The sequence below is a fragment of the Trachurus japonicus genome, chromosome 9 (assembly GCF_045865225.1).
Source record: "Trachurus japonicus isolate A0001 chromosome 9, Traja_1.0".
In the NCBI taxonomy this organism is placed as follows: domain Eukaryota; kingdom Metazoa; phylum Chordata; class Actinopteri; order Carangiformes; family Carangidae; genus Trachurus; species Trachurus japonicus.
Window position 1 is genome coordinate 32535868 of NC_140915.1, and position 23755 is coordinate 32559622.

General features: G+C 40.5%; 1 protein-coding gene across 2 annotated transcripts; it reads right to left on the reverse strand.

Annotated features, from left to right (window-relative positions):
* Nucleotides 1-7886: 7886 nt before the first annotated feature.
* On the reverse strand, nt 7887-13147 carry klhl22 (kelch-like family member 22). 2 transcript variants are annotated; one of them, XM_085787460.1, is made up of 7 exons: nt 12345-13147; nt 11119-11284; nt 10698-11021; nt 9824-10233; nt 9076-9268; nt 8684-8917; nt 7887-8405 (listed from the first exon to the last, which is right to left on the reverse strand). In XM_085787460.1, the coding sequence occupies exons 1-7, from the start codon at nt 12590-12592 to the stop codon at nt 8064-8066; spliced, it is 1917 nt and encodes a 638-aa protein (XP_085643586.1). In that variant the 5' UTR covers nt 12593-13147; the 3' UTR covers nt 7887-8063. The 2 variants fall into 2 exon arrangements, with proteins under 2 accessions (XP_085643586.1, XP_085643585.1); XM_085787459.1 differs by having other exon boundaries at nt 7888-8405; nt 10710-11021; nt 12345-12751.
* Between the last annotated feature and the right edge of the window lie 10608 nt (nt 13148-23755).

A 23755-nucleotide genomic window follows, 5' to 3' on the forward strand; every position in this document is an offset into this window, starting at 1 on the left:
CCAGAGGGCCAGAGGCCGGCCACAAGAAGAGAACAACTGAAAGATGAAAAACAAAGTAGCTACAAGGAGCCTGTCTCTGTTTTCTGTTCAAACTGGCAGGATTCAGACTCCAGTTATTTGCGCCACACTGAGAGATTGTTTTATTAATTGTCTATTTATTTTGTATTTCATCCCATGTTCCAGTGTAAATATTATTTTTGTAAAAAAAGAAAAGAAAAAGAAAAAAAAGGGAAGAATAAAACATAAGTGTGCAATTTATATTTGTCTTCAAACTGTGATGTGATCTAAGAATAAAAGCCTGAAAGTAACGTAACTCTGCTCTGAGTGTGTGTGTGTTCTTGTACATGCTACGTTGTGAGGACTGGAACGAGTTTTTAACCAACAGAGTGAGGACATTTTTGGGAAGTGAGGACATTTTGGCCGGTCCTCGCTTTTTCCAACAGCTGTTTGAGGGTTAAGACTTGGGTTAAGACGTTATAATAATTATAATTAGGTTTAAATTAGGTTTAGAGTAATGGTTAAGTTTAGGCATTTGTTTTGGATGGTTAAGGTTAGGGTAATGGGCTAGGGAATACATTATGTCAATGACATGTCCTCACAAAGATAGATTTACAAGGATGTATGTGTGTGTGTGTGTGTGTGTGTGTGTGTGTGTTAAATCAGATATATGGGGCCAGACAGTAATGAAATACAAGATACACTGGGAAGGGTAGAACTTATAACAGGACTGGATGGTTTAAATGTGGTTTTCCTTCTTACTCATTATCTTTCAATACAAGTCGTGATTCTCATTTCTTTAAGAGACAAAGAAAACAGAACCATTACATCCCAGGTTTTAATATCTTTACTTATCTTAAATCCACGTAGTAGGCTAGTTTCAAATACCTGCCTATAATTTAGATTTTTGCCCAATCCACATCCTGCATGCAGCAGCAGAGTGAGTGAGTGTATTGTGGAAGTGTTGTCTGTGAGTACACGTGTGTGCGTTGTACCCCGGCCACCTCTGATATGCAGCACATCCTTTGGTGGCGTTTGTTTGTATTTCCTCATTGTCGATCTAATGAGTAGTTTCGACAGGCCCAGCATGCATTAAAGGCATTGTATTACTGTAACTCCAGCTCACCTGCTGAGGTTTACCCACCAACATCATAAAGCATTGCACGACTCTCGTTCTCCATCTCAATGAGCCTTAAAAAGCATGAAAACGGGGGCTGTTGGCTCCTTTTCACCACTGAAAAACACATACTGTGCCCATCGCCTCCGCCCCGGGTGGATACGAGCTGCTAATGACTGTTGTAAAGTCCAGGGGGTGGGGGGGAGCTCATCCCTAAGGAACAATTCTGGAGTGGATTTGTTTCAGTGTGATTCATTAGTTTGGAGGCTTCTTGAACCAGTGTGTCCAGTCCCAGACTTCCCCAGCTCTGCACACACTTCATTTACTCATTAAAATGAGCATAGGAGCAGAGGTATCCATGCAGGACTCTCTATGGCTGGTTGAGGGGGGGGGGGGGGGTTATATCCCAGTGGCTGGTTCTTAAAATTAAACTGAGGCAGTAAAGTGGTAATATTTGTCTCAGTGCAATAGAGAATAGAGGTTTGAGTTGCTTCAACTCACTTGAAGCAGGTGACAAAACAGAAGTATTAAAGTGATGATGCTTTTGGGGGGAAATCTATAATTGCCTGTAACTGTACTTAATGGAATCTCATCATCATTGGGGGGTGAAATGTAAAGTTACGATCTTGCCCTTTAAATGAGTGATAACAAATATCTAAAGGGCAAGATCGTAACTTTTTTGAAATGTCATGTTCAGACCTCTCCATAAATATTACCCAGTCATATCATTAATTTTGTTTTAGTACTCCAGAGGAAAGTTTCAGTTGATATTCTTGGCTGAATGATTTCATTTTGATTTTCCTTTTACATGTTTTATTTATCCATGATTACTTTTGGTATATTTGATTGTAAGAGTGAAGCTTATTGTGTCTGTATATGGTGTATTTTGTGAGTATTCGCACCACCTAGTTAAGTTATATACATTAATATGGTGTGACAAGTGTAATAAAGATATGAAATGGACAGCTGTGGAATTGGTTATACAGCTGCTGAATAATTTAAAGTAGAGCTGTACTCGGAGGACACAAAGCATAATGAAGGAACTCACTCCGATGAAAACTGACAAGTAAAACATTAAATGATACATCTGAAGTGAAGTATCCTTTAGGGTATAATTCAGAGCTGAAAAATACTTTTTTGATCACAGTATTTTGAACAAATGAGCGTATTTAGCGATGCTTTACTCAACAAATGTTTGAGGAAGTTATAATGCAATGGATAAAATGCATTCTGAGACGTTATAGTTTCTTCTGATCAGTTGATCACATGGTGATGAAAACATATTGCATACTGTATGTATGATAACATATGGTGAAAATACACATTATGGAAAAGAAGTGCTTTTGAGTCACGTGACTCCCTTTGTTCTTTATTGACTCATTGCTGGAATTTAGACGTTGTCCTCCCCTCCTATGCAGCAGGAGAAAAGAGAATGAAAACGAGCACTTAGTAAAATTCCCTCGACACACATGTCCACAACTCCTCTGGGCTTAATCTGCATAGCTGCACATCAATGAGTGATTTGGAGCTTTTAATTGCTCTGATAATGGTCCAGCAAAGAGCAGCGGATCGACGTGCACTCTGAATAGGCTGCTGAAGTGGTTAAGTGCACGACATATGTCTTAAGTATCCCCCAGGTGGTACTCCAGCTCTAGGGTGAAAAGAGTGATGCATAAACACAGCAGATTGTTGATCCTGAATGATCAGTGCTGGTGTCAGCAGATCCAACCAGACAACTTGGAGAGTGTGAAACAGAGAAGGGTGGAGGGGCACTCACTTAGAGCTGGCAGGGGGTAACAGATGCAGATGAAACAGCAGTCAGCCTTCATAAAGCTGATGGAGTATGGGGCCAAATGGAGAGGAACTGGTAGAGACTGGGTGGAATAAAGGGCACAAGACAGGAACCTCCAGTAAGCAGTTCAAAGGAGGATAATCACCTGTGGAGATTTAACATTACATCTATTATGTTGAGTTACCCAAACCAAACACAATGAAAATGAATATGGATTTTTTCTAAAAGAGTGAAGACATGGCTTTAAAAACCTTTGAGGTCTTAGCAAGACCTTTAGAAACACTGAGACATGACAGTTATGAGACACAGCTCAAACCCATCCATGCAAAAAAGAAAAAAAATACGTATCTAAGTTTTCAGTGATATTTTCTGCACATTTTTTTTCTAAATCTGCAGCAGGAAAGACTTTTACTACTCACAAGCTCAATGCAACATTTTTTTAAACAACAAAAAATGTACAACAATAAATAAAACCCAACACATGTAGGTTTTTAATCTTGTAATATTACTGCCATGAGATTTGCCCTAAAAAAACAAACAAACCAAAAAAAACAACATCTGAGCAAATGACTTTAGCAAGTAATATGGTAGAGCTGCATCCTTGACCCCAAATGCACATGCGTGACAACACTGATATGCCATAGATACTTTTTATTAAATCGGAAAGCTTATCTCATTATAGGAAACTGTTGCAATCATTATTACATATCAGTGACAGTGTGTTGCACTCCCTCTTAATAAAAAGACAACCTACATTTTAAAAATGACTTGTACCTGAAGTTTTTTAGTGTCAGAAATAAAAGATGCAAAGTGGTGGAGGAGTGGGTTAACATATTATCTGACTATATTAAACAGCGTTAACAGTCAACTGAGGCAACAAACAGAAGCACAGAGCAAAGCTAAAACTTGCCAACAGGGATCCTACAACTACTCATTGTGCTCTTTGGATTTTTCCATGGACTAAAACACAGCATGGGAGTAGAATCAATACAAAAACATTACCATGATGATTTGGTTTTCACACTGACATCAAGACTTGACAGTTCTAACTAATTCACAGACATGGCAACACAGAGATGAGGTCAACAACAGGCAGCACCAGTTTTGTTGTTTGTTGTCAACAATCTGTGATATTGGAAGCACAAGTCTCATCTGCAACTTAACATACATTGATACACAAATTACACACATTTCAGTGTGACCACAAAAAGGCACAAGATTTCAAAGCCCAATGATTATTCAGTAGTTTCGATGCAATGATTTGTGACTAATTTGTAGAATATCAGGGTGACAGCTGCCTGATGAACTAACGTCTAAACTAAAGTTCAGAAGAAACTCTGCCAGTAAGTCTTGAAAGAATAAACGTACGCAGCTATGAGTCCTCCACACTAAAAGGTTTTCTCCATGATGAACACAGAAGTAGCTACAGTGACAGGAAACAATATGGGCTCAGCGACTAGCAGTAGCATCAGCACTGGAGCAGGTAGGGATTCAAAAATCACAAAGTGGTTGTAAGCAGTGTGTCCCTGTGTGGTGGTAGTACAGCAGTAATACACAATATGAACACACACAAAGACAGCATTTCTGTCTAGGGTAGGACGTCTGATCTCAAACCAGTAGTAAACCTTATTCACCGGAGATACTGAGAAAGGGAAGAAAAATACATGCATTACATTTGAATTAATTGGTAAGTTTAGATAACTCTCTGTTGAGCTTTTCTGGCCCTGATGATTGACACTACAACCAGATTTGCAGGAATTTGCAGACATAAGGAAGCTACATAACAACGCCTGGAAATGAGGCAGACTGATGCCACTCGTGTGTTCAGAAAAAAAGTGCAGCTCTTTACCAGCAGATGGTGTAACAATCCTTTCCAAATAAGACTTTCCCTTGACAACAGTAGTTTAGTAATTTCCCTCAAATCTAAGAAAAGCAACTCAAGCCTCAAGTTATACGTCTTTCTCACAGCAGGCATGTTTTTTTCTGCTATTTCAAGATCACATGTAAGTTGCTGTTCCATGGTGGCATGGCTTTTAGTGGGACATTTAAATGGTATTTAAATGGATGCATAGCAGTTTTCAAAGTTGCACGTAAATTATTGTTGTTAAAATCACCAAAATGGGGCGGTGCGTGGCGCAGTGGGTAGAGCGGCCGCCCCATGTAGAGGCTACAGTCCTCGCCGCAGGCGTCCCCGGTTCGAATCCCGCATCGGGCAGACCTTTCCTGCGTGTCATTCCCCCTCTCTCTGCCTCCCCATTTCCTGTCTATCTCTACTGTCATCACTATCAAATAAAGGCAAAAAGCCGAAAAATATACTTAAAAAAAAAAAAAAAATCACCAAAATGTTGAAACTGTGTCTTGTTACACATTTTAAGTGAAGCAAGTATAATCTGTCCCCCACATAATAACATAGTTAATGGTTTGGATTCATGATTCAAGGTTTAAATCATGAAATGGACTTTATACAAAATACAATATAGCATTTGCATTACAGACCACAAAGTTGATAGCAGTAGTATTTATCAAAATATTCACTATAAAGAGAGAAAAAGTTCAGACCCACGCTGTCATGTTATTAGGGTATTTGCAAAAGGCTGATAGGAATCCAGACAGCTCTTTGAGGGCTCACGTTTTTCACTATATGTATGGAGACAACTGTGGTTATTCATTAATGTCATTTCTACACATGAAAATAAAAAGAATCACTGGTAATTAATGCATTTGAAAGAAAGGCTGCAAAGTTCTCATAGTTTTTTTTACCGCAGCTGACTGTGTGAGCAATCTCACTTGACAGATTCACCGACATAACAGTGTTGGAGGAAGCTGGTTGGAACAAATTTGCACTTATCAGATATTATTTACTGTAGTTCTGTTAATTAAGAATGCAGTAATTAAAATCATTATGTAGGAGCTTCAGAGGGTGACAGCAACACATTTCAGTGTCTACTACAGATCAACATCATGCAATTAATGTTGATCAAAGTTCAAAATCATTTGGTACTGGTTTATAATTTTTTTTCCCCACTTCGACTCATGCTCTGTTTCACTTCAGTGATTTTGTTTTTTTTCCCCTTCATATCTCTTTGGTCTTAATCACAACAGTGCAAGGTGGAAAGCCACCATGGGCTTCACGATCCTTTCAGTAACACCAGTGCAGACTATACAAAATATCTTGCCTTAGATGGTGACAAGCTCACATAGGCAGGTTCTGTGCTATTTTCAAGAGGAGTCAAACATTTAACTTACGATCCCAAACAATCATACCATAGTTATAGGTATAACTTATGATCTATTTCGACCTCACTCAGACCGTCATGGCCTTCACCTTGGATGACTCATACCATCAGGGTTGTGAAAGAACTGAGGACTCCACCCCATCACGGCTCCGTCCAGCAGCTGAAAGCACGGCCAAACCCAGAGGCGCTGGCTGACCTCATAGAACCGAGCAAATGTCCATGGGGTGTTCCAAGATGCTGCAGCACAAATCTCCACAGTAGACGCTCCCTTTAAGGCAGCCCCGGAGGTTGCCATACTCCTGGTAGAATGTGCCACCAGATTACCAGGAACAGGAAGACCCTGTCCCTGATAAGCCTGTGAGACCGTGTCCACCACCCGGTGTGACAAGCGCTGTTTAGACACAGCAGCCCCCAGCTTGTTACCAGTTACCACCATAACAGACAAACAGCTGGGAGTGTGAGTTTCTCAAAGATTGGGTGCATGCCAAGTAGGCCCTCAATGCCCTCACCGGACACAATGTGCAAGGCGATGTCCCTTTCATCAGAAGTTGGGTCTGGGTGAAACAAGCTGATCTCAATCACCTGATTCGCTGTCTGGGAGTTCACTACCTTAGGCAGGAATGCAGGATTAGCCCACAATGACACCCCTGAGTCACCAGCCTTCCATCTCAAACACTGCTCACTGTGGACAAAGCATGTAACTCACTGACTCTTTTGTAGAACAGATCACCAAAAGGAACAATGTCTTATGAGAAAGGGACTTCAAATCTGCCTGTTCAGTTGGCTCATAAGGGGCTTGAGTCAGTGATGGAGCTCTAAGCAACCTGCCCAGATGCAAACGGTATGCTTAACAAACTGCAAGACCAAGGGGTGTCTCCCCACCGAGACACCCCCCACCGACTCATGTAAGGCAGAAATTGCCACTGCATACACCCTAACAGTGCTAGACGCCTTCCCTGAATCCAAAAGGGACTGAAGGAAGCATAGGACTAGGTGCACAGAACAAGTGAAAGGGTCTACTTGCTGATTGTGACACCAGTCAGAGAACACACTCCATTTCTGACTGTAGCTAGCCTGTGTAGAAGAAGCTTGAGCATTATGTATGGTTTGTAACACCGTCTCATCTAACTCCTCCAAGACGGAGAAGAGCCGCAAACCAAGGCCTCCCTGGCCACCTGGGAGCTACCAGTAGAACCCTGTAATGTCCTGTAGTGGGGGGCCAGGTCATTTGTAGTTTTCATTTAATGTTGATGTGAAAGTTTTGATTTCACCTCTAACTTTAAGTTAAGGGTCTATAGAGCAGGTATATATTTGCTATATTGTCTCAATTGTGTAAAATATTGTTTATCAACATATGCTCCAATCATTTTTTTTATTTTTTTTATTCAATTACTAATTCACGAAAACATAGGTATAGGCACCAAATCACCATTTTAGGCTCAATGGGATAGAAGTTAAGCATAATTCTAAAAAAAAAAAAAAAAAAAAAAGTACAGAAATTGTCATCTTTGATTTTTGCCAACATCAATATTTCAACTCCAGTTGATTCCTCACACAACATTGACTTAAAAGAATATTTCACAGCAATTGTGTGAAAATTAAGGCATTTTTCGAAGACTCATAATTTCTTTTGTGAACATTTCGAAAAATAATTTTCAATCTGAATCTGACACTCAAACCAAAATTGTTCTTTAGACCCTCATCTTCTAATTAGAAGTGAAAACGAAACTTTCGCATCAATTTGAAATGACTGAGTGTCCAGGAACCCCACTAAGGCACTCAAAGTGGTCAACATCCAAAAAAGGACACAATTCTGCCATAACCAAATTCACCATGCCCATTAAATAAAACAGTGCAGTGACAGTCTCCAGTGCCAGTCTCCAGTGACAGACAGTTCACACAGTTTCAGTTCACAGTTGCCTCAGTCTTCACTAGAGTCCTCTGAGTTCTCCATGTCCACGTCTTCCCATGAGGCCTTGGTGCGCTGCTCCCAACTCCTGGCCTGGCCGATCAAAGCAGGAGGCATGAGCGCCACGCAGGCTGCCAGGCCAGAGACGCGCTCTTTAAACTCCGTCTCATTCTCCCACTCATCTGTGTCGGTGTTGTACACGTGGACATATTTCATCCTGTTGCCTTTGTCATGAGAGCGTCCGCCCAGGATGTAGATGCGACTGTCCAACACGGCTATGCCGGGTTCTCCATGTCCAGCTGGGAGTGGGGTCATTAAAGACCAAGAGTTGGCTGTAGGGTCAAAACATCCCACCTGAAAAAAAAAAAAAAGGAGCGCTTTAATTAATAAAAGTGCTGTCTATAATAATAACCTCTGTCAAAAGGTGCCTCCTGGCTCTTACACAGCCAATTTACTTAATTCAGTAAGTCAAAGTCAGGTCATGAGCCTGCATAAAATGTGTGATAAGGTTTGATTTAACAGACTATAAAACATTTTCTAATTTAAACTTGTAACAGCAAGAAAAAACTGCAGGACAGACTCTTTACAAATGGAAACACTACCATCATTGTGCAGGTTAAACACCACTGTACCTTCAGGACATCTCGCCGATATCCACGCTCGTCATTGCTTCCACCAATAACGTAGACGCGTCCATTCACAGCAGCCATGCCGTGCCATGCCCGCTCCACCGGCCCTTCTGCACACCCTGTCCATTGATTGGCTGCAGGGTCAAAACAGTAGGTCTCTCTGAGGTACGCCAGTCCTCTGCGCCCACAGGTTATGTAGATTTTGCCATCTATCACTGCTCCAGCATGGGCGTACACCTGAGGGGAAGTTGGAGTGCCATTAAAGGAATTTCAATGGGGGAATACCAGGTGTACAGCAGGAAAGTCCCATGAATAGTACTCAGGTGAGTATGGAGCACCATCATGTGGATGTATAAGGTACTGCATGCATTTCTATTTCATTTTTCATTTCATACCTCTCTCTTTAGAGGTGACAGAAACTCCCAGGTGTTGGTGTGTGGATCGTAGCGCTCCATTGAGTCCAGTTCATTACTGTAGTCTCTCCCTCCGATGGCATAAATGTGGCCCCCCACCACACAAACACAGTGATCGGCATGCTGCTGCTGCAGAGGCTGGATGGAGCACCACCTGTTGTGACGAGGGTCGTATCTGGGAAATTTGGAAATGCGTCAATACAGCATTTGACCGTGTTATTTTCATCAGCAGATGGAGTTTTAGAAATGGAGATGTTTAAAGTTCCTTTTTATTTTCTGAGCAATTTTTCACTTGGAGAGGATCCAGTGATTGAATCAAAAGCTCCAGAACAGCTAGCAAATGGACTTTGAGGTGAGGTTATTTTCTAAACTGCTGTTCCCACTGTTTTCTTTACAACTTTAAATTGAGTTAGTCAAAGAACATTTTGTAAAAAGGAAAATAATTTGTGCTACAACAATTAGACAATCAAATAAATTACATAGATCAACCAATCAAAAGCCATAGTTTTGGTTACAAATAACATTATGTATCTGAGTTGCAGGCACTGTGGGCTCTTGGACACTATGTCATATCTGACTATATATACTCTGGACTCAACAATTACTTTATTAAGCTAAAAAAAAAAAAAGTTACCAATAATGGAATGTTTTGATATTTGTAGCCTTTAATGTATAACAATGTCAGATCTTTGCTCTTTTCAAGTGCACAAATGTTCTGTCGGGATCTCACCTCCAGCAGCGAGACTCTGCACGAAATCCGCTGGTGTTCTTGTCCCCTCCAATAAGATAAACAAAGTTGTTGAGCACAGCGACGCCCTGGTTGGACATTCTGGGTGCGTGAGCTGCAGTGAGAGTCCTCCACTCCTGCCAGCTCGGGTGGAACACCTGAAACAAGTGCTCGTTGTCTGTGTGGGAGCTGGAGGTGAACATCCCCCCGAAGCCCAATATACAGTGGAAGGTGGAGCGCGGCTGGGTGAGGGCGCTCTGCAGGACTGGCTGCCAGATCTCCTGCTCGTGGTAGCGCAAGGCAGCTGCAACCGAATCCTTCAGTGGACACTGGTTCAGTCTGCTATGCAGTCTCTGCAACACTTGCTTCTCAATCAGGCAGAAACGCACAGCATCGAGCATTTTGAGATTGTCCTTGAGGTCAGAGGGATTATAAATAAAGATGACAACATATATCATCAGTAACAGTCATTCCCTGTTCTTATTATAGTTAAAGCAGAAGTAAGCGGAATGTTTGTGTTAATATAAGTCTTAAATAGTTATATCTTCTGACAGCAATCACTTATATAGAGTGTTTGGTCTGAAACACGGGTCTGTCAGTCACTCTGCTCTGCTGTAAGCCGAGGAGAAAACTTTCCTTGTATCCTACAACATTTATCCAATGAGGAGAGAGAACGGCATAAAGGGGCGGTCCTCTCTGTGTGTGCAGCCAAGGGATGCGCGTGAATGTGGTGACATAGGGACGAGGACCAATAGATCCATGAAGGTAATCCAAGAAGTTAGCCAAAACCACCGGATCGCTTACTTCTGCTTTAATACGGCATTATATATCTGGACGTATGTGAATAAAGTGAGACGAATACAAAATTCGGACACACCTTGAGACTGACCTGCAAGTACACCTGGTCAGTCTCCACCTGCTCAGGACTGTAGTGGTAGTGAAGTGCGGCTTCATACACCTCGTTCTCACTGTTGACCTGAAGCTCGTCGCTGCTCAGCGCCTTGAAGACTTCGTCTTGGGGCAGCTGTCTGTACACGTCAACGCGAGACAAAGTCTGAATGTTCCTGAGGATGTAGGAGTGCAGCCTGGCATTGAGCTGCTGCAGTCCATACAGATCGGCTAGATTATGCACTTCTAAAATGTTGCTCTCATCCAGCCATGAGAAGAGGAAATCACAGCAGAAGCCGATGACGTTCTCCAGCTTTAAAACATGAAAGGACGAAGGACAAAGGTCAAGGTCTGAAAAAAGTGAAACATGAAACAATTCAATTTAGCGAAGAGGTCAACAAAGAGCCTACCTGTACCAGTGTGGCAGCTACCAGGACTTCCTGAACACACTCCAGGTCTAACTCAATCTCTGCCGTGTAGATGTAGTCAAGGATTTTTTTCATGGACATGTAGGATACTCCATGAATTGGAATCTCATTTTGCTGCATCTCCCGAAGGCCTCCTGCAAACATCCCCCTGGTGGAGAAGAATAACATAGTGACAACAACATCATCCATAACACAGATTCTGCCACATTCTTGCTGTGCAGTGTCCACCTCTCTCTCCCTCATGTGGTGTCATTTTCCACTCTGAGCTGTCCAATGAAGACAAAACCCCATACCAGAGGTTTATGTTAAGCAGACAAATCCCCCTAAAGGGATTCCTGTAGCCGTGACAAAACCTTAATTTGCTTTCACACAAATCTGTGTTGAACACACTGAGCTTCAGTTGTTATTCCCTTTAACTACTGGCACATAGCACACTCAACAGTACACCCAAATTAAAGGCATGTGTGTGAAGGGATGTTAGTACCTTGTCTCAACCTACTTTTAGCATCATAATGGGATTGCAGGGCTCTACCAAAAGCAGAGCTCTGGCTTACCAGCACAATTTAAACCACATCCCATAGAAACATTGTCTTGCCCCTTGGTAAAGAAGCCTGCAGACCATTACACAGTACATTACGCTCATCATTCAATCAATACACTTATCTGTACGTCACGCACACTGCTGGTCGCGTGTGGGCCAATTTCACAGTGCCGAAGGTTGATGTAGTCATGATGTAATCAGATTAGAAAATACAAAGACATCACAAGTAAACAAACACTACGCAAGTAGAGGCTGATGATCATATGACAATGAGAAGCTGCAGGAGATAGTGCACAAGAGAGTCAACTTTGAGTCAGTCCGCACCGAGCTGTCAGGGTCTTGTGACACAAGGCTGAAGACACTTGTACTCACTGATTACATTGTGCTTTTGTGTATGGAAATGTAAGTTATGAATAATATATGTTAAATGTGTGGAAAAGTGAAGCTGGGGAGAGATTTAGTAGCCTGAGGGCCTGTTGCCATTTGGACACTGTCTATTGTATGCATGTGAATACTTTCTTTAAATTGCTGTGGTGCCATGAATGGAAAACAAAGAATAGAAGAAGTTTGGATTTGTGTTGTTGTTGTGCTATGACACAAATAAACCAAGTGAATTAAAAACAGAAAGTGAAAGTGAATAACAATTCATCCTGTTGTGACATTTTACCTAAAATAATCGCAAGAGGCTGCCAGTAGTATACGGTGGGCTTGGATGGGTCGACCCTCCACCAGCAGCACCACGTCAAATAGGATGGCGCTCTGTCTGAGAGCCAGCAGGCCGTCCAGCAGGCTGCGGAAATGGGCTGAACTTCTGTAGGTCTGTCGGCCCGGACGGCCTGATGCTCCGGCGCCTCCTCCCACCGGACTCAGCTCTCCATCCTCAGCCATGGCGAGACACCGCTGTTCAGGCTTCATCGCTTTTTATCTGCCCAGTGCTAACATCGCGCAAAAGGAGAATCTTCACATACTTGTCAGAGCTTGTCAGTCGACATGTGGAGGAGGAAGACTCGGTTTGCAGCTAGCGGCTAAAAACCAAGGGTGGTTCCGGGGGTTGTTTACAATGTCACTGCACAGATACGGAGCCTCTAGTTACCGCTGCAGCTCAACGCACAGAGCAACAGGAAATACGTGATACTGAAAATACTTGTTTATCTACACGCGTCCTACAGTCGACCTACCGCTAGCTGCCAGTGCGTAACTTAGCTGAACCGTCGGCTAATGTGAACTTTACACGGAGTCAGCTAACAGTGCTAACAGCTGTTAGCCTGCTAGCCGATGTAACGCACTATCAAAACAGAAAGTTACACTCTTAAAAACTGAAACTAACCGGCTGCAAAACAGTATATTAGTGCTGACAGGAAACAAACCGTCCTACACGAACTGTCTTATCACACTGACACCGGCTCCGTTGTTCAATCTTCTTCACTGTCGTATGATTTTTGACACATCAAAACAAGTCTGTTTACTTTTGGTGTCGGGGCGGTGAGCTCAAACGCTATTGGTCGTGGCTGCTTATTGTCCCGCCCAGTCTCCAAGAACGAGCCAATCACAGACGCGTGTGACATTGCAGGTGAATAATAGGATAGTTATAGTTTTGTCCGTGTTTCTAATTGTTAACAATTGACGATATTATTAGTTATATCCCTTGTTTAGTTTCTGATGATTTACACTGATAAAATCTGACGATTTAGTGAAATGAATCCAGATATCTAATGTGACTCTCGCTGTCAACCACAAGAGGACGCTGCTTCCTGCTCAATTGTCTGTAGTTGTTTCTAAAGGTTCTCTGTGTGAATGTGTCTGCGTGTAGTGCGGTAGGCTTCTAGCACCAGAGGTTGAAAGTAACCCCAAATACCGTTTTTCTGCCTGTGTTTAACTTTGTAAGCACTGGATCTTAACTTGAGAGAGTAATTTTCATTTTTGATTCCACTGCAGTTAGGTAAGTAATATCATTTTCTTTTTATTTATTTATTTTTTATTAGGATCACTACTTACTCGTCATTACACAAACAAATTAACAACACAGCAAGTTAAGTAATTAGGCAAAGGACCATCTGAGTGGGCTACACTGAAACAAATCACACTCAAATAATTTCACATTGTAAAAGGGCTTTTCTTTGTGATGAGTTGCCCACTCTTACTTTGCTTACATAATATAGGGAACAAATAGCTGTTTGTAGTGCTGAAGTACAATGTTATTGAATTGCTACTCTCTTTCTCCACTTACTGGTGCCTATATAAAAACAACAAATGGTATAAACTGTTTATTCCAAAAAATAAGCAAGTAGGCTATATTCAGTGTATCTTTGTATTTAAATAATGCATTTATCAATAGCAAGAACTTAGCAGGGACTACAGTAACTTTTTATCATTCTTGCCAACTCCTATTAGTTGTATTTATCATTTCTGTCCCTACAGTGTTTGGTCTCCAGCTAATCAAACACTTTTCAGATAGATTTTTTTTACCACTGCCAGATGGATTTCCTAAGGCAGCCATGCAGTTATGATGCTCTTTTTTTTATAAAAATTGAAGCTTCTGTTTTGCTTATGATTTCACAATCTCATTCATCTTCCGCTGGTTTCAATTTGCATACATCATTTCCTGACATGAAGAGTAGAGATTTTTCCACCCGCAAAAACACTGTTGGAATAATCCATCACTTGATTTATTTCCCAGTCTAATGTATGTTGCAGTAGAGAAAGCATAGAGAATTGACAGGGGAAATCTCCCCTGGCTTTTTTTCGTCTTGGGTGCAGAAGTGCCCTTTCATATAAAAAAATCATACGTCTCCCCCTGACATATTGTCACCACTTCATCATCTGGCTGAGAAATGCCTTCCCATAATTCCGTCAGTGATAGAACCTAATGCAGCTCCCAGATTGGCAAACAACGCACTACTGATGTCAACCTCACTTTTAAATTGTTCAGCATGAATTTTAAATCATTTCCACACATTATTTGCTAATTGTGCTGACATGATCAGCTACTAAATAAATAGAATAGGGTTGTGCTATTAAGAGTTTTTATTATAAGTATTTACAACTTAAAACAACAAACAAACAAATCCCACACACATACAGGACAGACTCAGACTTTTAAAAAAAAAAAAAGGGGGGGGGGGGGGTTGCAAGAGTGTCATTCAATGTTCATAAAGAAGAAAATGAAAAAGAAATAAAGAAGGATATGCAAATCAATTCATGAGGATGTTATAAATAATGTACCAGTGGTCATCCAGTTTTTTGTCAAAGTCTTTTAGCAGGCATGCTGCCCTTTCCATATTCAGGAGATCTAAGAATTCTCCCAACCATGACTCTCTGGTGAAACATCCCGGTTTGCAGACTTTCCAGTTCATAAGAATGAGTCTTTTCATGGTAAGACAGCCCAAAGTCCAGAGCCGGTCCACTGTGGCTCCTGCAGTGTTGACTGTTGACTGGTCTCATACCAAGTAGGCAGATTGTTGGACAAATGGAGAACTTGACCTTAAAAAGTGATGACATGATATAGCGAGAGATTTAACTGCTGGACAGTCCCACAGTAGATGGAGCAGTGTGCCTCGGGTGCCACAGTTATGCCTGCATAAGTCTTGGTGTTCCTTATTCATTTTGGATAATGTAACTGGGGTAATGTAAACTCTGCATAAAATCTTGTACTGTACAATTCTAAATCTCACATATTTCGAAGCATACAATGCAGATCTCCAGATACCATTCCACTGAGAAGGTGTTAACAATGTATTAAGGTCATGTTCCCCAGCCAGCTGAACAGGAGCATAGGCACCGGGGGCAGGTAAACTATAGATGTTGGAGACTGTGCCTTTCGACAGGGTTGCCTTCCTTAATAGTACATCCCGATCAGGGCAGGAGGCGGGAACAGCGCCTTCTTTACATTTCCTATTCATGATGGATGCTATCTGCGCATATGTTAAAAATGAGGACTTTGTGATATGAAATAAATGTTCAATTTGTTGAAAAGATAGAAGAGAATCACTAAAGATTTGATCAACTGTTAGTATGCCACGTTGCTGCCAGCTTTTGTTGTTTAAGGTGCCATCTCTGGTTGATAAAATGGGGTTACACCAGATGGGGCATGATGGGAGAGAGAGCCCCTCAATACCAAGTCTCCTGTGCAGCTGCTTCACGATAAAGCAAGAAAACCTGATAATGATATTGTCCAGCTGTGGTGGGGGATTGGGACAGTACCATAGGGATGCCAATGATATGGTCTTATTACATGAAAGAATATTTTCCTCCAACCATTGCCAACTACCTACACAAGCATAAGATTTATAAACCCAGGTTAGTGGGTATCGTGCATTATATGAGAGGTAGTACTGATATATATCTGGGACTCCCAACCCTCCTCTGGATCTGGGTATAGTTAGTTTCTCGAAAGAAATTCTAGGTTTTTTATTATTCCAAAGAAAACAGATGAAAAGGGATTCAATGTCACTGAACCAGCTGTGAGGACATTTAAGAGGAATAGAGGTGATGGTATGAGCAAGTCTTGGTAAGACATTGATTTTCAGTATTTTAGCTCTGCCCCACAGAGACAGTGGCAGAGCTGTCCATCTGATGATGTCATTCTTGATGGACTGGAGAATGGTGGGACCATTTAGACTGAAGATTTTAGTGATGGGAGAAATTATAGTGATGCCTAAGTATTTCATTCCATTTGTTTTCCAAAGAAAGGGGGCGTCCTTTAAATCAGATTTAAATGTATAGGAGTTAAGTGGGATTGCCTCACTTTTGCTCCAATTAATGTTATAACCAGAAAAAACTGCTGAAACTGCTGGTATAGAGGATGCTGGTTTATTTAAAGTGAGTAATATATCATCCGCATACATGAATAGGGTTGTGCTACTGTTACCTGAATCTTCCCTCCAAGTTCCCTCAATGTTTCCTAAATTGTTCTTCCATGTTTCCCTCATGTGTCCTCCATGTTCCCTGAATGTTCCCTGAATGTTCCCTCCATGTTTCCTCCATGTTTCCCCCATGTTCCCTCCATGTTCCCTGAACGGGTATCTTGAAGGTCACAGGGAGCTGGTTTTTTTTTTTTTTCTATTCCTGAGAGCGGAGCATTCCAGGACATTAGCAGCAGACCGTCCCCTCTTATCGGAGGAAGGCTGAACAGCAGGAACCCCACAGGCCACAGGAAGAGATGATAATCAAATGAGAATAAGGTGGGCTGAATTTACAGAATAACTTTCAACATAAGATGCAAACAGACTTTACAAAGCCATGTTGGCAGTTGCAGTTTCCAAGACATGAAATAATCCTTGACCTTGAGCTTTTACAAGCATCCCTGTTACACAAATCCTGCAATTACTAAGACGCTTGACCTTCATTCAAATAATTGCTGAAGGAGACCATCTTATGATGCTATTACTGGCCATTGATGTGGGTTTTGTGAGTGGCAAGGAGGGTTATGCAATGGCCTCTTACAAGGAATTGTGCAGTGCAGCAGGTTGCTGGTAAAAAGTGAACATACAAGCCATGCTCCCCAGCATGGCTTTTGAATCCTTCATCTGATAAGAGGAGAAACTGGCAGACCAGGGGACAATAGGATTGATTAGATTGGGACAGCAGAGCTCCAGTGGTGCTATTCATTCTGTTCGCACACCACCTAAGATGGTTTCCATGCCAACTGTCTGTCATCTGTAGTGTGGCACAGGCAATTTGAACGTCAAAGAAAGAAAGAAAAAATTAATTAATGATAGAATAAAATAAGAAAAAGAAAAAAGCACTCTCTGTGTATTTGTACTTGACCTCTTCTCATCTACAAATCTGTGCTATGTTTGAAAAAGCTGAAATCTTAAATATCCTCAATGTTTGTTCATTTTTGGGGGTAAAGCAGAATGTATCAACACTGAGCGGAAAGACTGCAAATCTTTGTAAGACTGGATGGATCATGCAGGAACAGGAGCTGTGTGAAAGCTGTGTGAAGTTGAATAGATGGGTGCAGAGTGGCTGAAGTACAGTCCTGGCAGGTGCAATTTTGCTGTGGCTGCTCGGTTATTGTGGAGTGAGCAATCAATTTTCCTCTGCACCAAAATCCTGTAACACAACATCTTCCAGTACTGTTGTTAGATAGAGGCTGCCAGCCATCGTAAGATGGAAGCTGCTGGGTGATACATAATTCTCCAAAAAATGATAAACAGAGGGTGGGGGAGTCATTCAGACTGTTGCAGGATTTGGACAGATCTGCCTTGTTATGTTTTGTGGTTATTATGAATCATTTTGTGTGAAATGGAAATGACCACAATGTGATTGCACTCTATATTCAATAAGGAATCAGGGAAATTCAAATTAGGCCTACCACTTGGAAAATATTGACATTTATTGTTTGGTTAAAATGGTAACTCCCAAGTCAGCTGCAGCAGTGACTCTTTATTCCTCTCTCAGAGGTCAGAGTCATCTTTGGAAAACGCTGGGAGATTTTCCCACCTCACTGGGGACTTAGAGAAAACAAACCAATGTTGCTGAAATATTTAAGCCTCCCAACAGTATGTGCTGCTCTACATGACAGCAGAGATTATCAGTTGGTGTTGATATAAAGAGGAAAACGGGAAGTAAAATCACATTTTGTCCCGTTGTTCCACATGCTTGTTTGTCAGCGCTTATTCAAGATTGTAAAAGGCTGGACACAACTTTATAGCTTCCTGCTTAGAAAAACGGAAGGTAGATCATCACGTCTTTTTCTCACATGGCAGGAAACTGGCATTTCCCAGTGGAAAAGATTTCACAAGACAACAAGCAGAGACATGATAACACCAAATAGCTCCGCTGGACAGTGCTTTGACAGCTGCTCTCAAAGGAGAGGGCTCATCTGCACTGTGCACCATTTGCCTGCGCTGCTAATGGAATACAAGAGGTGATGGAAATAGCTTAATGTCCCCAGTTTGACATTGATGGTGAAATTACTAATTTACATTAGTATGCTCCTCAGCGCAGGATTAGTAAATATTTTCTATGAGATCTCAGAAGAGATTTTAGAAACATACCCATGTACAGTAACCGTGGTAACAGCCAGCCTTGCAATGAGGCCAACTAGAATGGGACTGATGGCGGATCAAATTTTAATTGGGATAAAGCTACAATGACCGAGAACCTGCGTGGATGGTTGGTCATATCTGCCATGTGTCAGTGGATCTGGACTTCTGGGGATCAATAGCAACGTGCTGTCCTCCCTCTATCACGTTTGGCCGCCTCTGAATTCTGTTTTCACCTCTTGCTAGTGGGATAAGGGCTATTTTGGTGTGTGACATCCACCATCTTATTCGCTGTGACAACGTTAGTGTAAACTCTGAATCATACACCGCCACTGAGGAACACAGAGGGAGAAGTGAGGCAGTAAAAGGATTGGCTGTGCAGCTCACAGATGTGACTGGAGTTGAGCAGAATCTCAACAGAGCTTCAGAAAGCAGGAAGGACATACAGAACATTTATATGAATTAAAGAATCAAGGTCAGCAGGTCTAGTGCACAATTGATCCTACCGTTTGGTCTACTAATGCAATTGTTTGTGTTTTGTGTTTTAATAGACCCCAATCTCGTCTATCTCTCTCTCTCTCTCTCTCTCTCTCTCTCTCTCTCTCTCTCTCTCTCTCTCTCTCTCTCCTGCTCTTTTCTCTTTCCTCTACTTGAAATCAAGTTATTCCACTTTACTGAATGCAATTCTTGAAATAACATAGACCAGATTTGAAATTGTTTTTTCTTTTCTTTTTTTCACCTTTGTTTCATTTCATGCTTGGTAGACTTCATGCTCCAAAATGATAACACTAAGTTTTCATTTTGACCATGACTTGGAAACACATTAGGAATGATTGTGGAGAAATCTGGTTTTGACACTGAGTTAACTAAAAATAGTATGACATGTTGGTAATAAGAAAAAAAAAAAAGATAAATGTGAAGTTTGATACCACTCTCATCTCTGTAAATGTTAATGAGACAGCTTGGAAAAAAAGAAAAGAAAAGAAAACATGACTGTATCCAATGGTAATGAAATCTGCCTTCCAGCACATCTAAATTAATACAGCAATAAACATATTTTATCTTGTTTGTTCAGTACAAAACACTGTCGGTAAGTGTTTTTTGTTGACTTTGTAAAGAACCAAGGTAGCCAATCCCAATTTCCAGTCTTTGATTGTGTCAACAAATGTTCTGGTTTGTCAGAGATGGTCCCAAGTCCTGGTAATTGTTAAACACTAAAATGTTCCAGTTGTTGATATTCAGTACCCAATTGGGTAACACTTTACTTTACGCCTATCTCTATAACGTATTATAACCATACTTATAATGAGTTATAATGCAGTTATAGCACTGTATAACTAGAGTTATAAACACTCATAAATGATCATACTGTAATGCTTTATAACAATAATCATAACACACTATAAAGCATTTTATCATGACTTATAAGGTCAGGTATTATAATACATTATAATTGTTAGTAACTCGCTGACAATGCCCACATTGATAATGTATTAGGAGTTATAATGTGCTTATAAACGTATATAACTATCATTATAAACACTCATAAGTTATCATAATACTTTATAACAACAGCAAAACAAATTATAGAGCATTATAACTCTATTATAATACTTGATCTTATAAGCCATTATAACATGCTCTATGATGTATTATTGTTATTGTATTGAGTGTTTATAATGATAGTTATACACATGTATAAGACAATTATAAGACATTATAACTATATTTATAATGCATTATCGATGTAGGCATTGTCAGCCAGTTACTAACAATTATAATGTATTATAATACCTGACCTTATAAGTCATGATATGCTTTATAGTGTGTTGTGATTATTGTTATAAAGCATTATGATCATTTATGAGTGACTAGAGTTTATAACTCATACAGTGCTATAACTGCATTATAACTAAGTATGGTTATAATGTGTTATAGAGATAGGCGTCAAGTAAAGTGTTACCCAAAAGGGTTTTTTAAACAATCAAAAACATTAGTAGCCTATATACTTATCAGACTACAGAAAAGTAATACAGGAAATTTCCCAAACTGCCAAATTATTCCTTTCAGCACAATTATAAGGTACTAGGCTAAGCTGTAAATCTGCAGTGATTGAGTTTTTAGCTACTTGTGGGCAGTGGAACCAGGTCAGCAACACTCCAGTCAATCCTAGCACTCAACCTTTAAGTAAAGCAAACAGCTGCCTATTTACAGTGGCTACACATGCAGCAGATATGGAGAAACATTAGTGTTCATTCAGACATGTTTACCCTCTGATGAATGTAAAACCCTATGAAAACTCTCCTATTTGTCCATTAATGGTCTCCACCAACAACTGATAGAAATATCAAGCTCTTTATCTCTCAGGGTTTATCAGCGCTTTTGTATCAACTTGCAAATGCAGACAATAACAGGGTTTATAGGTGTGGTGAGAATGAACTGAAACACAAAAGATATAGGCTACAAAACCAAAACAATGATCTGATCTAGACACAAAAAAGTGAAGGGGGGTTAATGTTTGTGGTACCCATTCAGCCACACATATTGTTGAATATTTCCTTAACTACTCTCATAGGATCAAAATCAGATGTGAAAGTGAAAAGAACTACTGAAAAATGATGCAATTTCACTGTATATGAAGTGTGTTTTTCTGTAACAATCACCAGTAGCTTATGCGCTGCTCCTAAAAGTCACATTTAAGAGAAGAGCATCAGGGTGAGCTTCTGTGTCAGATGTGATCTGTGCAACTGACTGGATTGTTTGTCATCTCCGGCTACCTGAGGCATCGTGGCATTTGTTCTTGGCTGGGGTTATTTACAGCCCCGGGGATTTATGGGACTGTGCTGCAGTGATGGTGTCAGGGATCACTTCAACTTGGTTCATGTAAGAGGCTGTTACTGCAGTGGAGTCAATGGATGGCTCTGCAATAAGGGAGTTGGAAGCAAAAAAAAAGAGCCACCTGATCAATATGGTTTTCCATGTTCCAGTGTCTGATTTTCATTGATTTGAAAAGTTGACAAAATGGAATCAACATCAGCCGTATTCAGATGTTCTGGGTTTTTTTTTTTTTCGTCTCCTGGAGTCGTTTTACTGCTCATATGTGGTGAGCATGGGGAACAATGACACAAACATATAATTCATAATAAATAACCTTTCTTCTTTTTTTCTTTCTTTCTTTCTTTCATGAAGAATCCCTGTCAAGTAGTATCGTACAGTGTCTCCTGTGGGCCAGTAGTGAAACAGTAAATATCAAACTGAATACATATCACACACATACACATCACATAAAAATCATAAATCATACTCACACTGACAAACTCATCCCAATAAAACATGGATAACTAAATAAAGGTCAGAGTCAGCTGTTCTCCAAAGGAACAAAAAGACTGTGGCTGAAGGACAGGGTGAGCAGGTTTTGATTGATTAGTGTAATTACGATATTCTCTGGCTCATACAATCTGCACATACATGTATGCATAAGGCTCCTTATCACTGCCTGACATATGGCTACGTTCATGCCAACCAATATAGCGCTAAAAAAATGTTGGCATAGAATCTCATCCCGATGGCATTATGTTTGAGGTTAGCAGCTGTAAATCTTTTCTTACTGATCGTTTTACACCAACACAATGAGCTGGAAACAGGAGCACAGACCCTGACCTCATTTTACTGTAACAGATAACATTTACATAAAGTTGTCGTTCACCGGGTTATAAATCATAATGGTGACAAAGGTTATTTAATAACATTGTCACTATCAAAATGTCATCACAATGTATGCTGCATCTCCCTTATCCTTGACTCCAGCTAGGAAATATTTGACCTTGGTGCTCAACGTGAGAACTTAGGAAATAGTAATTTTTTGTCTAATTTACATTAATTATTGTTAAATGGGTCTTTATGCCTATATTTATCAATGCTAGTATTGATAGACATGTGTTATCCATCCTAACAGAACCATCAACCTTGAACTCATACAGTAAACTGTTGTTCATTACAAATATAAAAAACCTTATAAAATGAATATCCTTTCTTTTTTTTCTTTCTTTTTTTCACCTCCTCTAAACACAGCTGAACTAAGTGTGAAGTTACAGAGAGCCACCATGTTCTGCCTGGCTGGTGTTAAAATCTATTTTGAAGCCCCACTGCAGTGCAGACGATATTAAAAGTCTGTGAAAGTGAGAGTTTTTGTCAACACAAATATATCAGAAACAAACAGGCTTTGAGCTTAAAAATACACAGGAACGATCATTCCCCAAATACTATTAAACATGGATCTGGTGAGCTACAGCAGGGGGACAATTCATTGTTAATGGGGCAGAGTACTTTATTGATTTACACTGCCAGCGACGCATAAAACTATTAACATTTTTCCCACAAGAACAAGTTGTGCAAATTCATTATGTAATATGAGTCTCGCACTGAATCCAAATATGGTCATATTTGAATAATGCTACATTATGTACAGTATTGTGTAAATGATCACAGGATGGGAGTCTAAACAGTTGATAGAGTGTACCTAATAAAAGAACTCATCAATTATGTTTCCAAAATGTTTGTAACATGTTATCTCTTCTGGTTCCACCTTATCATTTCAGATGGAACAAAACTAATCTGCTGTCTCTTAGTTTATGTGCATGTGTTCTTAAACAGAAATGTTAGTTTTGGAGACCTCGTTCCTTTTCCATCCGCCGACATCCTTGAGCCCATCAACTTGTTACTTATCAGTGACATTAAACTGGTGGACACACTGTCAAAAAAACTATTTCTCGTCACCATAGTGCTCAATTGTCTAGACATTTCAGACATACTCCCAGAAATGATTTCCGCTCTCCTTCTGTCAAAACAGACCAAGGGAAAATCTAAATGTGAGTGACAGCAGTGGAGATTGCACAAGGGAACAGGTACAACATCCATTCCAAGTCCCAATTTATTGAATAGTTTTATTTAATAGAGGCAAGAAAAAAGAACTCCCCCTGAGGTACAGTGCATCTAAATTTCTCAACGACCCAGGTTTTCCAGGAAAAAATATGTGCATTGATTAATCACGTTGAGTGACGTGACACCCGTGTCTCTGTGTCAAGTAAAC